Source organism: Bubalus bubalis, chromosome 1, assembly GCF_019923935.1.
Source record: "Bubalus bubalis isolate 160015118507 breed Murrah chromosome 1, NDDB_SH_1, whole genome shotgun sequence".
Classification (NCBI taxonomy): domain Eukaryota; kingdom Metazoa; phylum Chordata; class Mammalia; order Artiodactyla; family Bovidae; genus Bubalus; species Bubalus bubalis.
The window spans coordinates 113,090,705-113,105,344 of NC_059157.1; the positions used below are offsets into that span (position 1 = coordinate 113,090,705).

A 14,640-nucleotide genomic window follows, 5' to 3' on the forward strand; every position below is an offset into this window, starting at 1 on the left:
AAACAAGATTTTACTAAATCTCAGCTGACCCTCAGCCTGGAATTTTTTATCCAAGGGAGTTTTACTAGGCCGGTGAGCACGTGTGTGCTAAGACCGCCATGAGCGGAAGCCCCCACCAGATGCAGGGTCACCCCGCAGGCTGCAATTGATGAGTAATTGGGATTGAGATGGACTGTCATTAATCACCAATTCAGAGCTGTCCCAACCTGCATCCCAGAAGTTATTTCATGAAGCTGGAGCACTGGAACCCAAGTATTTGTGTGCCCTGAACTCTCCTTTAAGGCCCTTCCTATGCCCAAGGGCCAAGCATGTTGCCATTCACCTTGCCCACGTTCCATGATAAAATCGGTGAGACGTGAGGCCCCCCATCAATGCCCTCAGAGACCCGGGCACTGGCTCTCATCCGTGATCTGGCCTGGCATCCTGTGACTGCCCAGGGACATGTCCACATGCCAGAGGACACTGCAGTAAGTGTCCCCGATACAGGACTCCCCAAAGGCACAGAGCGTGACTCAAAGCCACAAAGGCTGGGAAAGAACAACAGAGTGTAGACAGGGACTAATGAACCAATGTGTCCTTCACACTCCATGTCTGGGCAGGGGGTGGGGGGCACTTCCAATCTGTCCCAACATGGAGGAGTCCTCTTTCTGGACGTCCCAGGGGTGACACACAGCTGTTTGCAGGCCAGTAGAGATTCAGACTCTCTCTCTTTTTTTTAATCACTCTGGCTACCTTCATCAGGAAAGTGACTGTGTGGCACCGAATTTGCTCCCCCAGACACAAATTCCACAAATTCAGGGGTCTGGGCCACGATCCCCACAGACATGCCCTCCTGTCTGCTGGTGGAGGGCTCGTTCCCTTGTGGCTGAGACACCGTGAGAGCGCCTCTGAGTGTGTGGTCGGGGCCGACGCAGGGCGTGAGAACACGCCGCCGCAGCCTGTGCAGCCCTGCTCACCAGCTCCAGTGGCCGCCCCGCAGCACCCTACCCCAGGCAGCCCGGATCAGGCCACCCTTCCGGCCCTGGCTCAGGCACACAGGGGCCCCAGGGCAGTGGCGGGAGCAGGGAGATGGGGGGGACTCACCGCAGCCAGCTTGTCGAAGCGGGCGAAGAGCTCGTTGAGGGTCATGACCAGCTCCTGGGCAGTGCACTGGGATGCCAGGCTGGTGAAACCCTCGATGTCAGCAAACAGGATGCTGGGGAGACAGGGGGGTAGACCCCCGTGAGGGAGGAAGGTTGGGGGGAACACAGCCAGGGCCACCCTCTACCTTAGGAGGACCACTGGCCTGCAAGAGTCCTGGGACCTCCGAATGGCTGCTGGGGAGGGGACAGAGAGACAGCTGACACTGGGGGCCTTTCCCAGCTGGCGGGGAAATGCCGGCTCAGCCCTTCTCTCTGAATCTCCCTGTACCCTCGCCGCCGACCCAGGAGGAAAGGGAAGGCAGAGGCCTGGGAACGTGTGTTTCTGTCTGAGGCCACCCAACAGGGCGGGGCACCCCGTCCTCAGCCACCTCTCAGGCCTGCCCCCCATCTGATTCCTGGGCAGCCCACTCAAGGTAGTTGGGTCCAGGAGAGGGGCCTTTGGTTCCTCTTGTCTGGAAAGTGTTCAGGCCCTAAGGGGAGCCTCACAGACGTCTCACTTCCCAATCCCATACACAAGAGAATCCCAGCCCAGGCCCTCCACCCCGAGGGAGTCCTCTAGCATGGTGGTCCCCAATCTTTTTGGCACCAGGGACCGATTTCACAGAAGACAACGTTTCCACAGACGAGGGGGAGTGGGGATGGTGTGGGGATGATTCAGGCACACTGCACTTATTGTGCACTTTATTTCTAATCAAATACTGCTGCTGATCTGACAGGAGGTGCCGGTCCTCAGCCCGGAGGTTGGGGATCCTTGCTCTAGCAGAGACAGAACGAAGAGGCTGAGGGAAGAAGGAGAGGAAGATGCAGCCAGTGAGCATCTAGGGAAGGCCCCCACCTTGTCCTGCCAGCTCCTTCGGTCTCACCCCTGAGCTCCTCGGTGCGCCCGCTGGTCCCTGTATTTTGTGGTGTGATCTTTCATCCGTTCCTGAGATTCAACATGTCTTCCTTTTCTTTCAAAACATACTCTCAGAGGTGAGGCCCCGGGGCCAGAATGTGTAAGGGCTCTGAGAGCTTTTCCTTAAAACGGACACAGAAATGTAGTAGCTCTTGCAAGCCGAGCTGTTCCTGGTGGCCACGCACAAGGGCTGGGCCCCTCGAGGCAGCACTGAAGGAGGTCCCGATGTCCCCGTCCCAGGATAAGGGGGTGGACCCTCGAGAAGAGCTGTGGACGGCAGCATGGGGGCTCCTCCCCACGGCCTGTGCTCTCTTCTCTGATCCATGCAGCTCTCGAGGCTCTAGACCGACACCAGAATTCACACCAGAATGTAGAACTAAACGTATCTTGTCATTTTATTTGGATACTGTGTGTGTGTGCATGAAGCATGTCTTTTCAGTCTGCTGTCTGACATCTTGGGCCTTGCTGACCTGGGGATCCTGCCCCTCCCAGGCCAGCCAGGTGCTAGAAATGTTTAACCACTTGCCTTAGAGTCCAGAGCCTCCCACCCCAGTCAGATCCTCACACTTGGGCCATCACTCCCCTGCCCTCATCACCCCAGAGACAGATGCCAGGTGACATGGGACAGTCCTGTGCCCCAGAGCCCGCCGACATTATTATAAAACTAGACAATCAGAAGCCTGCTGACTCTCCCTTTCCTCTTCATTCCTGCAGAAACCACAACAGAGGTTTTGCGCACGTTTCTCCTCACTCTACCTCCTGGTGGACCCCCGTGTATCCCCGAGTGCCCCCTAACCCACAGCACAGTGCGCCCTCTCTTCTCGGGACCTGTGAGTAACAAGCTCCCTTTTCAATGGCAGCTGTCTCCTGATCTGTTAGCCTCATCATACCTGGATAATAACGCATGTCTTAAAACAGTTGGACACTGTACTAAACCTTTTACATGTATTAACTCATTTAAGCCTCATAACCACCCTAAGAGGTAGGAATCCTTTTATAGGTAAAAAAAAACTAAAGCACAGAGGGGTCAAGTCAGCTCCCCAGGGCCACACAGGCAATCTGGCTCCACAGTCCAGGTGTTAAGCCAATAAATGTTACACTGTCTATTGACCCCACAGTCATCTTAAGTGAGTAAAAGCATAATGCTCTGGTCTGGCATTGTATATGGGGTGGTGGGAGGTGTGGGTGTGGGCTGCCACAGGTGGGCAAGTACAGGACTCCATCACAAGGGGACACGCTGGGCACCAGCTTGCACACGATGGGAAGTGGGAGCGCCTCCTGGGGCTTGGGCCAGGCAAGTACAAGAAAAGTGTGAGAAGGCAGCCCCTGGGCTGGAGCTCAGTGCTGTTTCCCAGCTTCCCGGCTCCTCCAGCCACTCTGATCCCAGTGGAGACCGGAAGACAAGTTCAGAAGGAAAGGCAAAGAAGGTGGGAGACCTGGGGGAGCTGGTTCGAGAGGAGACAAATGAGGGGGAAGGAAGAGAAGGTAAGGAGAGAGAGGAGTGGAGAGACTGGGTGAGCCCACAGGACTCAGGAATCACTCCAGCTGCTCCAGAGGGGCAGCCACAGGGCAGGGGCTCATAGGATGAAAGGGAGCCGGAGCCCTCACAAGGCTCTGATGCCCGGCACCTGGAAATCCACACTGGTGATGCTCCCAGCTCCTGAAGTAAATGCTGACCACAACCCCCCCCACCAGCCAGCTCCCCGGCTCTCAGTCTCTCGGGTAGCCCCACCCAACCCAGGAAAGGGGAAAGGTCTCTCCCAGTCTGTGTGAAAGAACCGTTATATAGCTGTTCTGGAGATTCTTCTTTAATTCTCAAGAAATCAAAGCCAGGGGAAGTAGGAGTCAAGATCAACTGCTCAGTCAAGGAACACCTTCATAAGCATCAGTTTTTGATTGCAAAGCTGGCAGACACCAGGCCCACAGGCTGTTCCACACTGGATCCCAGGCTACACAGCAGAAGCCTGGCTTTGGGGGTGATTAGTCTCTGCCACGGTGGGAAGGAAAAATAATTCCCAACTGAGCTTTTCTCCTAGGAAGAAAAGCTATGACCAACCTAGACAGTGTATTAAAAAGCAGAGATATCACTTTGCCGACAAAGGTCCGTATAGTCAAAGCTATATTCCAGTATTCATGTACAGATGTGAGATGAGCTGGACCATAAAGAAGGCTGAGTGTCAAAGAATTGATTATTTCGAATTGTGGTGCTGGAGAACACTCTTGAGAGTCCCTTGGACAGCAAGGAAATCAAACCAGTCAATCCTAAAGGAAATCAACCCTGAATATTCAACGGAAGGACTGATGCTGAAGCTGAAGCTCCAATACTTAGGCCACCTGATGAGAAGAGCCAATTCATTGGAAAAGACCCTAATGCTGGGAAAGACTGAAGCCAGGAAGAGAAGGGGATGACAGAGGATGAGATGGTTTGATGGCATCATGGACTCGATAGACATGGGTTTGAGCAAGCTCTGGGAGATGGTGAAGGACAGGGCAGCCTGGCATCCTGCCATCCATGGGGTCGCAGAGTCAGACATGACTGGACGACTGAACAACAACTTGGTAGAGGCAGGATTGCTGCTGGGAAGGGTGACCCACAGCACCAGGCTCAGGAGAAGACAGGAGGAGGACAACACGAGGCAGACTGTGGACCAGGGCTCAAGGGGTCTCGCTTCACTGCATCCTCAGCCCACAGCTGCCTCAGCTCTCCCAGCCACTGAGCCAGGAGGGCCTCTGCCTGCCGCGTATGGATACAGGCAGGCCTGCCACCAGTCTCCTCCACAGGCACCTGGGTGGGCCTTGGAGAATTCCTTTCTCCACTGCAGCTCTCATTCACTAAACCAGTGGCTCTCAGACCTGGTGTCCATCAGAATCCACTGAGAGCTTTTCTATGGAGAGGTTCCGCCACGTCTCAAGAGATTCTGACTTCATCGGTCTGGGACAGGGCTCTGCTATTGATTGTTTTTGTTCTGTTTTATTGTAATCTTCCCTGGTATGTAGCCAGGGTTAAGAACCACTGTACTAGTTCACATGACACCTTCTCAAGGCTTCCACCAACCTGCTTAAATCTACAACCCCTCCCATATGTCTATCTCCCTTCCCTTCTGTATTTGTCTCCATTGCATTTTTACCACTTAATCTATTAGCTGTTCTTGTTGCTCATATTTATTATCATGCTCCTGTCTGTTTCTGTCCACTAGAATGTAAAGCCTTTGAAAGAGGAGTTTTGGTCTATTTCATTCAACACCGCATGCTCGCCCCTGGTACAATGTCTGGCACACAGAGGAACTGCTCAATTAAATTTGGAATGACTATGAATGAGGACAGGTCACATCCACCTTGCCCTCTGCTCTGTCCATCCCAGTTCCACACACTCACACACCCAGCACAATACCCAGCACACGGCACCTAATACCCTGTGTCAGTTTCCCAGGGCTGCTATAACGAAGAACAACAAACTGTGTGGTTTAAGACAACAGACATTTATTTTCTCAGTTCTGTCCAGCAGGCAGGAGGCTAGAAGTCTAAAGGCGAGAAATCTGAAGTCAAAGTGTCAGCAGAGCCATGCTTTCTCTGAGACTCTGGATGGACTACTTCCTTGCCTCTCTACCTTTCAGGAGTGGCTGTCAATCCTTGTACTCCTTGGCTTGCAACTGTGTCACTCCAGTCTCTGCCTCTCCCTGCAGAAGGCGTTCTCTATGTGTATCTGGGTCTGCATGACATTTTCCTCTTCTTATAAGGGCACCACATATATTGGATCAGGGGCCCACCCTCTCCAGCAAGCCCTCATCTTGACTTCACTTCAAAGACCCTATTTCCAACTCAGTTCATGTTCACAGGTCAGGACTATGTATCTTTTAGAGTTAGTCAATTAGTCATGTGTGACTCTTTGTGACCCCATGGTCTGCAGCCCACCAGGCTCCTCTGTTTATGGGATTCTCCAGTCAAGAATACTGGAGTAGGTAGACATTCCCTTCTCCAGGGGATCTTCCCAGTCCAGGGATCGAACCTGGGTCTTTACCCACAGGTTCTTTACCATTTGAGTCACCATCTTTTAGAAGGACACAATTCAACCTACACAATGTCTAATATATATTTGTAGAATAGAAGAGATTCATCATAATTTAAAGCAAGGAAGAAGCAGGATCAGTAACTCCAGTAGCTTGTCCTTCTATCACACTGGGCCTGTTGGAGTCCCAAGCATGTCATCTGAGACACGAGCCTGGGGAACCCTCGGCCTGTCACCCCACAGACACTCAGCAGTGTTCATAGAACAAATGGTGGAATAGTTACAGAGGAGGCCAGGCAGCTTCCTGGTCAAGCTAGGGGACATCAGAGACAACAGCCATGGGGATGGTGCCTTGGGAAGCCTGACCCTCCCTCCAGCCCGCTGGGATCTACTCTTCCATAAAAGAAGTTCTTTCAACAGCTGCTGAGGAATCAGGGAGGGGCAGTGGCCTGCTCCCCTCCTTCTCACGGAGTGACAGTGACCAGCAGCCAGGCAGGAGGGGGCTCAAAGCAAGACTTGTAACTGGCATGGAAGCTTGGAATGGTCCCAAGCCCGAGCCCTGCAGCCTGTCCTCCACGTAGATGGAAATGCTACCCCCCACCCCATGGTCCCCTCACCTCCTGTCAGAGGGGAAGTTGCACTCCTCCGCTGCCTTGGGATGGGGGGGGGGGGGATGAATCTGCTCAGTGTTTGTCACTTCTGGAGACTCCTCTGGTTTACGAGGTTTACCCAACGGCAGGCTGTCTGTTCTGCTGGCCAAGATTTCCCGATCTGCTCCTTCATGATTCCGAAGGCCATTTTACAACAGCGTGGGGCCCAGACTTGCACTAAGGTGCTAATTCATTGATTAGCTCCCACTTGAGAGCTTGTCTTGGCAACACAACCAGGCCCTCATGGCTGGTATGGGCAGACGCTGGGTAGGCCTGCCCCGGCTGTGCGCTCCTCCCTAATTGCATGCTGTCCATCACTCAGGTGGCCTGCCTTCTACTCCAGAGTGGGCAGGCCTTTCATCCCAACAGGCGCTTCCTCGCAGCCTTACCACACGCATTTTTGGTTAAGCCGTTTCCTTTCCTCTCTGTTGTTCCCTCTTGCTGCCAGCAGACCCTAGGACTTGATGGAGCTGCCGGCATCTGATCCTATTCCTGTGCTGAAACCGCATCCCACAGCATTTCTGAGCAGCCAGGAATGGAGGGAGGGGGGAGGGGGGTGTCTGGGCAGGCGGCAGCAGGAGGGCCCACCCCTCTGAGCTCCAGCATTCCCCATCTGGCACAGAGAGGGAACTTGAGAAATGCCAAGAGGCAAACCATCTGTCCAGGTGGGCCCAGGAGGAGCGGGGGCCTGGGGAAACAGAGGTCATGGGGTGGGGGCTGGGAAGGGAGCACAGCCAGGTCTCAGTCCAACTCCTGGAGTGGTGGGCCCAGCGGGTGCAGAAGGTTCTGGGGAAGCAGGGCAGGAAATGCCCTGCGGGCCCTGAGTGTGCAGGCTGGGGAGGCCCAGCCACAGGCCAGGGGTCTCTTCTAGACGGAGAGGGATGCCCCCTCAGCGTCTCTCCATTTGCTCCAAGCCCTGTAACCCAGAGAGCCACCTGGCTCGACGCCGCTTGTAAGATAAAGGAGGGGGTGATGGGCCACCCCCAGGCCCTAGGTGAGCAGTACAATCAAGTGTGGTCTTATCATCACTTGGCTGAGAATGGGCACCAGATGACTGGGCATTTCCCGAGGGGCATTGGAGAACAATTAAAACGGGGTGTCAGAATAGGGGGCAGCCAGAGGACCATCTGACTCTGCAGGCTGGGAGCGCAAGGGGGGAAGGCCCAGGAGAGGACCTGAGCACCCTGGGTGTCGGCACACACCCAACTAGGGGAGAAGCTGCCCTGGGACGGCCATGCCCTCTCTGTTCCCACAGATGGGACCTCTGCCTTCAGAAGGTGTGGGTCCTAGGACAAGCCTGGACTTGTCTTAGGACTGGGTCCAGGGGGACTGGGGTCAAGGTACATCCTGGGATCCTCGCTGCCGACCTCAGGGTCTCGGGCAGACCTCAGTTCCACCCGCCAGTCCCTTGCTCTTGCTTCCACCCCCCAAGCCCTTCTCCTTCCCGACAGTGAAGCCCACAGCAGCTGCAGGTCTTCCGTTCCCAGAGTCTGGGGAGAGTTGGGGCACGGTCCCTAAAGGGAGGGCCCTGCACCAGGACCGAGCATAGTCAAGCACAGTCGGGACCTCTCAGTGGTGACAAGACGGTTGCTTTCTATTTACTTCTCAGGCTGCTTTTATTTTCCAATTTTCCTACAAAGAACATACGTCCTTTGTATAATAAAAATGTTAATATTTAAAAGATGGAAAATAATTCGCATTCTTATTTTAGGCCCTAACTCTAACCCTTTCATCTTCAGGATGTCCTCTTTGACTCACTCTGCCCAGAATCAGCCTTCTTGTGTCTGAATTCTTATTAGAATCAGAATCACAAAGCACAGCTGATTTCAGTTGTTTCAAAGGCAGCCTGACCTGTCTGACTGGTCAGTGACTCTGTGCCCTGACTTCTCTGTCTTCCGGTTTCCTCCAGGGGCCCCCATTTTGAGAGGCAGAGAGGTGCTGGTTCCACCCCCCACTGATCCCCATTCTATGCCCCAGGACAAACTTAGGTCTGTTGTCAAGACCCAATCCCAGGCAAGGATGTCAAGAAATTGGAACCTTTGTGCTCTGTTGGTGCAAAGGTAGACTCGTGAACCACTATGGAAAACAGTATGGGGTTCTTTAAAAAGTTAGAATTACTGAGATTTCCCTGGTGGCCCAGTGGTTAAGAATTTAACTGCCAGTGCAGGGGACACAGGTTCGATCCCTGGTCTGGGAGGAACACACATGCGGTGAGGCAACTAAGCCTGTGCACGACGACTACTGAGCCCAAGTACCCTTGCTGTGCTCTGCAACAAGAGAAGCTACTGCACTAGAAGCCCAAGCACCACAACCAAGTCGGCCCTGCTCACCGCAACTAGAGAAAGCCCACACAGCAACGAAGACCCAGCAGAGCCAAAATTAAATAAGTACAATTTTTTAAAAAGAAATAGAATTACCATCTGAAATAGCAGTTTCACTTCTAGGTATATACCCCAAAATATTGAAAGCAGGGACTCAAGGAGATATTTGTACACCCATGGTCATAGCAGCACCATTCACAGTAGCCAAGAGGTGGATGCAACCCCAGAGTCCATCAATGGATGCGTAGAAAAGCACAGTGTGGTAAATACATACAACGGAATGGTATTCAGCCTTAAAACACAACGGAAAACATGATATAGTCTACAGCATGCATGAACCTTAAAGACATTAAGTGAAATAGGCCAGACACAAAAGCACCAATACTGCTTAACTCTAAGTAAATGTGCTACCTAGAAATAGACGAGTTCATAGAAAGTGGAATGGTGGTCACCAGGGGCTGGGGAAGGGCAGCGATGGGGAGTTAGTATTTAATGAGTATGGAGTTTCAGTGCTACAAGAGGAAAGAACTTCTGGAGATGCATGGGCTGATGGCTGTCCAACAATGTGAATATACTTAATGCCACTGAACTGTACCCTTAAAATGGTTAAAACAGTAAATTGTATACTGTGCATATTTTACCACAGCTAAAATAATTAATCAATTGATTGATTAATTAAAAGAAAAGACTCAATACCAGTGGGGCCAGCTGGGTCATCAACCCATAGCACCCGGCTCCGCCTTACCTCACTTATGAGGGCTAGACATTCTCTAAGGGGCAACACAATGTCTTTTCCATTTACTCTGAGTCATGCCTGGCACAGAGTAGCAGCTCAAAAAATGTTTGTGGCATGAATGAGATGAAAATATAAGACCACTTATATCTGTAATTGATAGGAAGTGTGACAAGAAAAGGGCTTCGCAGGTGGCACTGGTGGTAAAGAGCCTGTCTGCCAGTGCAGGAGACGCAAGAGATGTGGGTTTGATCCTTGGGTTGGGAAGATCCCCTTAGGAGGGCACGGCAACCCACTCCAGTATTCTTGCCTGAAGAATCCCATGAACAGAGGAGATTGGCGGCCTACAGTCCATAGCGTTGCAGAGTCAGACATGACTGAAGTGACTTAGCACACACGCATGCACATTACAAGAAAGAATACTTTTCTTAAAATCAGATTGGAGACAGGAAACCTGTATGTTTGTAGACCACACTTCTGTCTGTCCATCGGCTAGGGACGTGGGGAGGTAAACATTTCCCCTCTCTGCCCACAGGGTGTACAGTCCACCCATGGGTATCTGAGCATCACAGACATTGTCTCGTGGTCATTATAATTCCGAACCATGCCATAGTGGAGCCAGACGCCAGAGCAACCTGGGGACGCAGCCAAGTCCTTGAAGGAGATGGAAGAGGAGATGATAACCTTAAAAGGGGGAGGTTGGGGATAGAGGGGGAGACAAAGAAAGGGAGTGGGGAGGGCTGAGGGAAGGGCAGCCCTCCCCAGATCCTGCTACACCCCCACTGCATAGTGAGGAGGTGTTACTCACCTCCACCCCCACCCTGGGTCAGCAGCCCTCTGCCAAGACCCCCAACTCCAGCCCCACAGGGCTCCTGGGTCTCTGAGAATGAGGCTCTCATTCAAGCCATTGAGCTAACACCCCCTTCCACACACTGGAGCCTGCTCTGCCTCTGCAGGGCAGACAGTCTGCAGCCCATTCCGGGGCTTTACACCCTGTACCTCCTCTAACCTCCCAGCACTCTTGCAAAGCCCCAGGCCCCCTCTTACAGACTCTGCTCCCCAGTGGCTGAGAGGCAGGCTGTCTAGCATTGTCCTCCGCCAGAAGGCAAAGTCCGTGTGTCAGCTCAGCAGCTCCACCCGCCGTGTGATATGTCTCCAGTGTACTCTCTTGTTTGCGTGTCCTCCCAAACAGAAGGGGAGCTTCCTGATGACAGAGCCAGAGTCCCCCTCAGTTCCCACCATGGTTCCTGCCTCTAGCTGAGTGTCTGAGAGCACAGTCAGGGATTCCCAGTGAGCAGATAGAGATGAAACCTCTGCTGGATGGATGAGTGGGTGGACATCACCATTCCCATGTCACAGATGAAGGAACTGAGGCTGAGACTCGGTTACCTGCCCAAGTCCCCACAGCTCCTAAGGGGCAGGGAGGTTATGAACTAGCCTGCTCAACACAGATGCTCTTCTTCCTCCACATAGTGACCTCTTGACAAAGGTAATCCGGACACATCCCATTTCTGGCTGCATCAGCACCCTTATTCTGCTTCCCCACGTGGTACCTCCTCTAGGTGCCTCTTCCTCCAGTCTCCATCTCCCTCCTCCCAAAGCAGAGCACCAGGAGCTCCCAGGCGCGAGCAGCCTCCACTGGCATGATCCGGAGGCCCTTGTCCCAGGAGTGGGGACAGCACGGCCCTCCACTGACCCTGGCACTGTGGCTGCAGCAGGAGGGCTCTGAAGCCGCAGGTCTGAACCCAGCCATGGCGCCAGCCCCAAATGACCTGTCCAGCAAGAGTGGCAGAGATATCTCCACCTGTTACCATACATCAGACATGAGAGGCATCTGGGGACTCCACGGGGGTCTTGAGGGTTCCGTGGCCTCTGACCAGTCTCAATCCACAGGACCAGGGCATCCAACAGGCCTCCCCAGGACCTCAGAAATTGGATGCGATAAAAGGTTCCTCCTCAGACCCAAGGGAGAATGAGGCCATGGAGAGTGATGGGCACCCATCTGTCACCCTTCCCTGCCAGGGCCAAACTCTCTGGCCACCCATTAGTCTCTTCCCTCCCTTAGATCCAGGCCCACACCGTCACACCGCACAGTTGATTTATTTATTCTTGTGGCCTTGCTCTTGGTGGGGTTAGAGAACAGCATGCCATCACCCTCTCTAAATATTACAACTCCATAGAGAATTGATGAATGTGACTTATCACCCTTCCACTCCAGCTCCCGAATCCCCAGGCCATTCTTTGTTGATAGGAGTGTGATCATAATCATAATAACAGTAACAACAATAATAGCTGCTCCCAATTACTGAACACTCGTTCTGCGCCAGAGAGTGTGCTAAGCACTTTCCTCGTATTATTTCATTTACTCTTTAACAACCATGCTAAGTAGGGGCTCATTCTTCCTACTACACAGAGGAGGAAACTGAGGTTCAGAGTGGCTCAATGCTGATAATTTGCCCAGGTCACAGCAGGGCTGGAATGACATGAAGGGCAGCCTAGTCCGGGCCTTAGGGCTAATCACTGGACCATAAGCCAAGCCCCAGCATGCATCCCTATACCATAAAATCATTCCTCCACCTACTACTCAACCCCTAACCGAAGCCAAAGGTTCAGCCCCAAATCAGAGACCAAACACAGCAAGCAGTGCGTTTCCCCAAGAGCTGCACTGGGCAGTGGCTGCTGAAACAGGGAAAGGGGCCAGTGGGATATTTGCATATGATTGCTCGTGGCTGGCCTCTGATGTGTACCAGCCACCCCAGGTCCTGGCAATTTCAGAGCCAGACTTATGTCTGTCCCTGTGAAGATGATGGCCTCTTAGCTTTTCTCTCCTTTCATCTCTTTCCTGATTGCTGTCACTGATCCTGAGTACATTCTAGAAGAGACATGACCCCCCTGTGGCTGGGGTCTGATTCTGATCCTTGCCATGTAGATGCTCTCGCCACTCTGACTCCTGCATTGACCCAGAGTCACAGCCTCTGTGCGAGTGGAGGGGGCAGGGGTGCTTCCCAGAGGGTGGGCCACTCCACGGGGCAGTCCCTCTGGAAGAGGCCCGAGTCATCCTCTCTGACCAAACCCCCTTGCTGGAGGGCTGGGGGCCCAAGAGCCAGCAACAGAGGGGTGGGAGGTGGGACGCTGCCCCGCCGTGTGGGAGGACAGAGGTGTGAGAGGGCAACGTGCTGGGCAGAGATGCAGAGGTGGCCAGGTGTGAAAGCTGCGGCAGCCAGGCCGGGCTGAGACTTTGTGCCTTGAATGCCAGACTGCTTCTGGGCAAAGAATTTTCTAGATTTCCTTTGTGTTCCACTTTACAGTTTAGTAAATCTGCTGAACGCTCTGCTGTGCTAAGAGGAGTCAAGAAAAGCACCCTTTGTCCATGCTCTGCCTGGAACAGAGCCATGCTGGGGCCAGCGGGGTGGTGAAGACAGGACCAAGAGAGAAAATTCCAGAGGAGCTCAGGGGTTTGTATGTATTGGAATGCTTGGTGGGTTACCCCTTACCCCATGAACCTTGGGTCTCTGGGACTTGTTCTGATAGAGAAGGCTGTTTCTTTACCTGCCCTAAGGTGGGGACCCCCACATTTGAGGGGCAGCCATCAGGCAGGAAAGGCCCCCCTGGCTCCTCAATCACACACAGGCAGGTGGAAACCTCTCTTCTGGCCAAACCTCTCTCCTCCTCTTCTCTGAGTACCCTCCCTCCTGAGGGCTCCCCAAACCTCCTTCCCACAAAACCATTATACAAACCCCTCCTGCTGGGCGGATAAAAAACATCTGTCTAGTAGTCAGGCCAGGTGGAAACTTTGAAACCAAAAAGCTTTCTGGGGGCAATTCCCTCACTTAACTGTTATGGATCGTGGACAAGTTAATATATGTGCCTCTTTATTCACCTGTTAAAAGGAGACAATAATAGTACCAACATCTTATGTTTGTTGTGGTGATTAAGTGAATATAAAAAAGTGCTTAGAACAGTGCTGGGTTCATAAAAACTCTATACAGGTATTAGCTGTTGTTAGTGATTACCCTACCACATGAGGACAGAGGCGGGTATGAGGAGATGAGCAGAGAAACCCTCGAATCAGCACCACCTTTCGAGGCCTGGACCCCACCATCACGTTGAAAGGAGCACACCTGAGCCCACAGCCCCTCAGGACACCTCCTGAGCCTGGAGACTCAGCCAGGGCAGCTTTCTTCCTGAGAGCCCAAGGCTGCCGCTGGCCATGATCTCCCTGCCTGAAGGTGGAGTGTGGGCGGGCGTCAGAGCGGGTGGGATACTTTGAAAACTGAGAACAAATACGGTCTGCAGGTACTTTTTTCTTCCAAAGGCTTCAGATCTGTTTTGGGAGGTGGATGGAGGACACACCGTTAGGACTGGCAGTCTTGGGGCACATTGGGAACTGGGCGGTTCTGCCCACTCCACAGGACTACACCTGCCTACTCCCCATCCCACCATCAGCCTCATCCAACTTTATTAATACCTATTGGTGTGTGTGTGTGTTTATCCTTGCACAATAGTTTAATTATTTTATTTAACCCCTTTATTGAAAATTCAGCCCAAAGCTCCAGAAGGTTGTCTTTGTGTCAACCTTCAGGGACTCATGGGTCCTAGGAAAACTCACGCAGGGAGGAAAGAACCCGCCCAAAGGCAAACACAGCAGCTCCTTTTCTGGGCATATGGGAGGATTAGTGGGCTCCCCAGGAAGCCATGCTGGATGAAGGCCACTGTATCGCGTCATGTCCCCGTGGAACGCAGAAGCAGAGTTTGCACTCTATTAATCTACATCTGTTTGCATGTCCCTGCTGTCAGCGCTTCTGTCTAGGGAAGCAGCAAGCAGGCAGTAAAAGGAACATGGGCTCTGGCGGGGAGGGGAGACCTTGGTGCGCCCTGCTCTATCACTCCCTG

At 52.9% G+C, this 14,640-nt stretch overlaps 1 protein-coding gene across 1 annotated transcript in view; it reads right to left on the reverse strand.

Moving 5' to 3' along the window:
* ADCY5 (adenylate cyclase 5) overlaps window positions 1-14,640 on the reverse strand; it is a 159,018-nt gene that overhangs the window by 48,270 nt on the left and 96,108 nt on the right. The window contains exon 4 of the mRNA XM_025285182.3: window positions 1,084-1,195. Coding sequence (XP_025140967.1) covers window positions 1,084-1,195 — 112 coding nt within the window. The remainder of the gene's footprint in view (window positions 1-1,083; window positions 1,196-14,640) is intronic.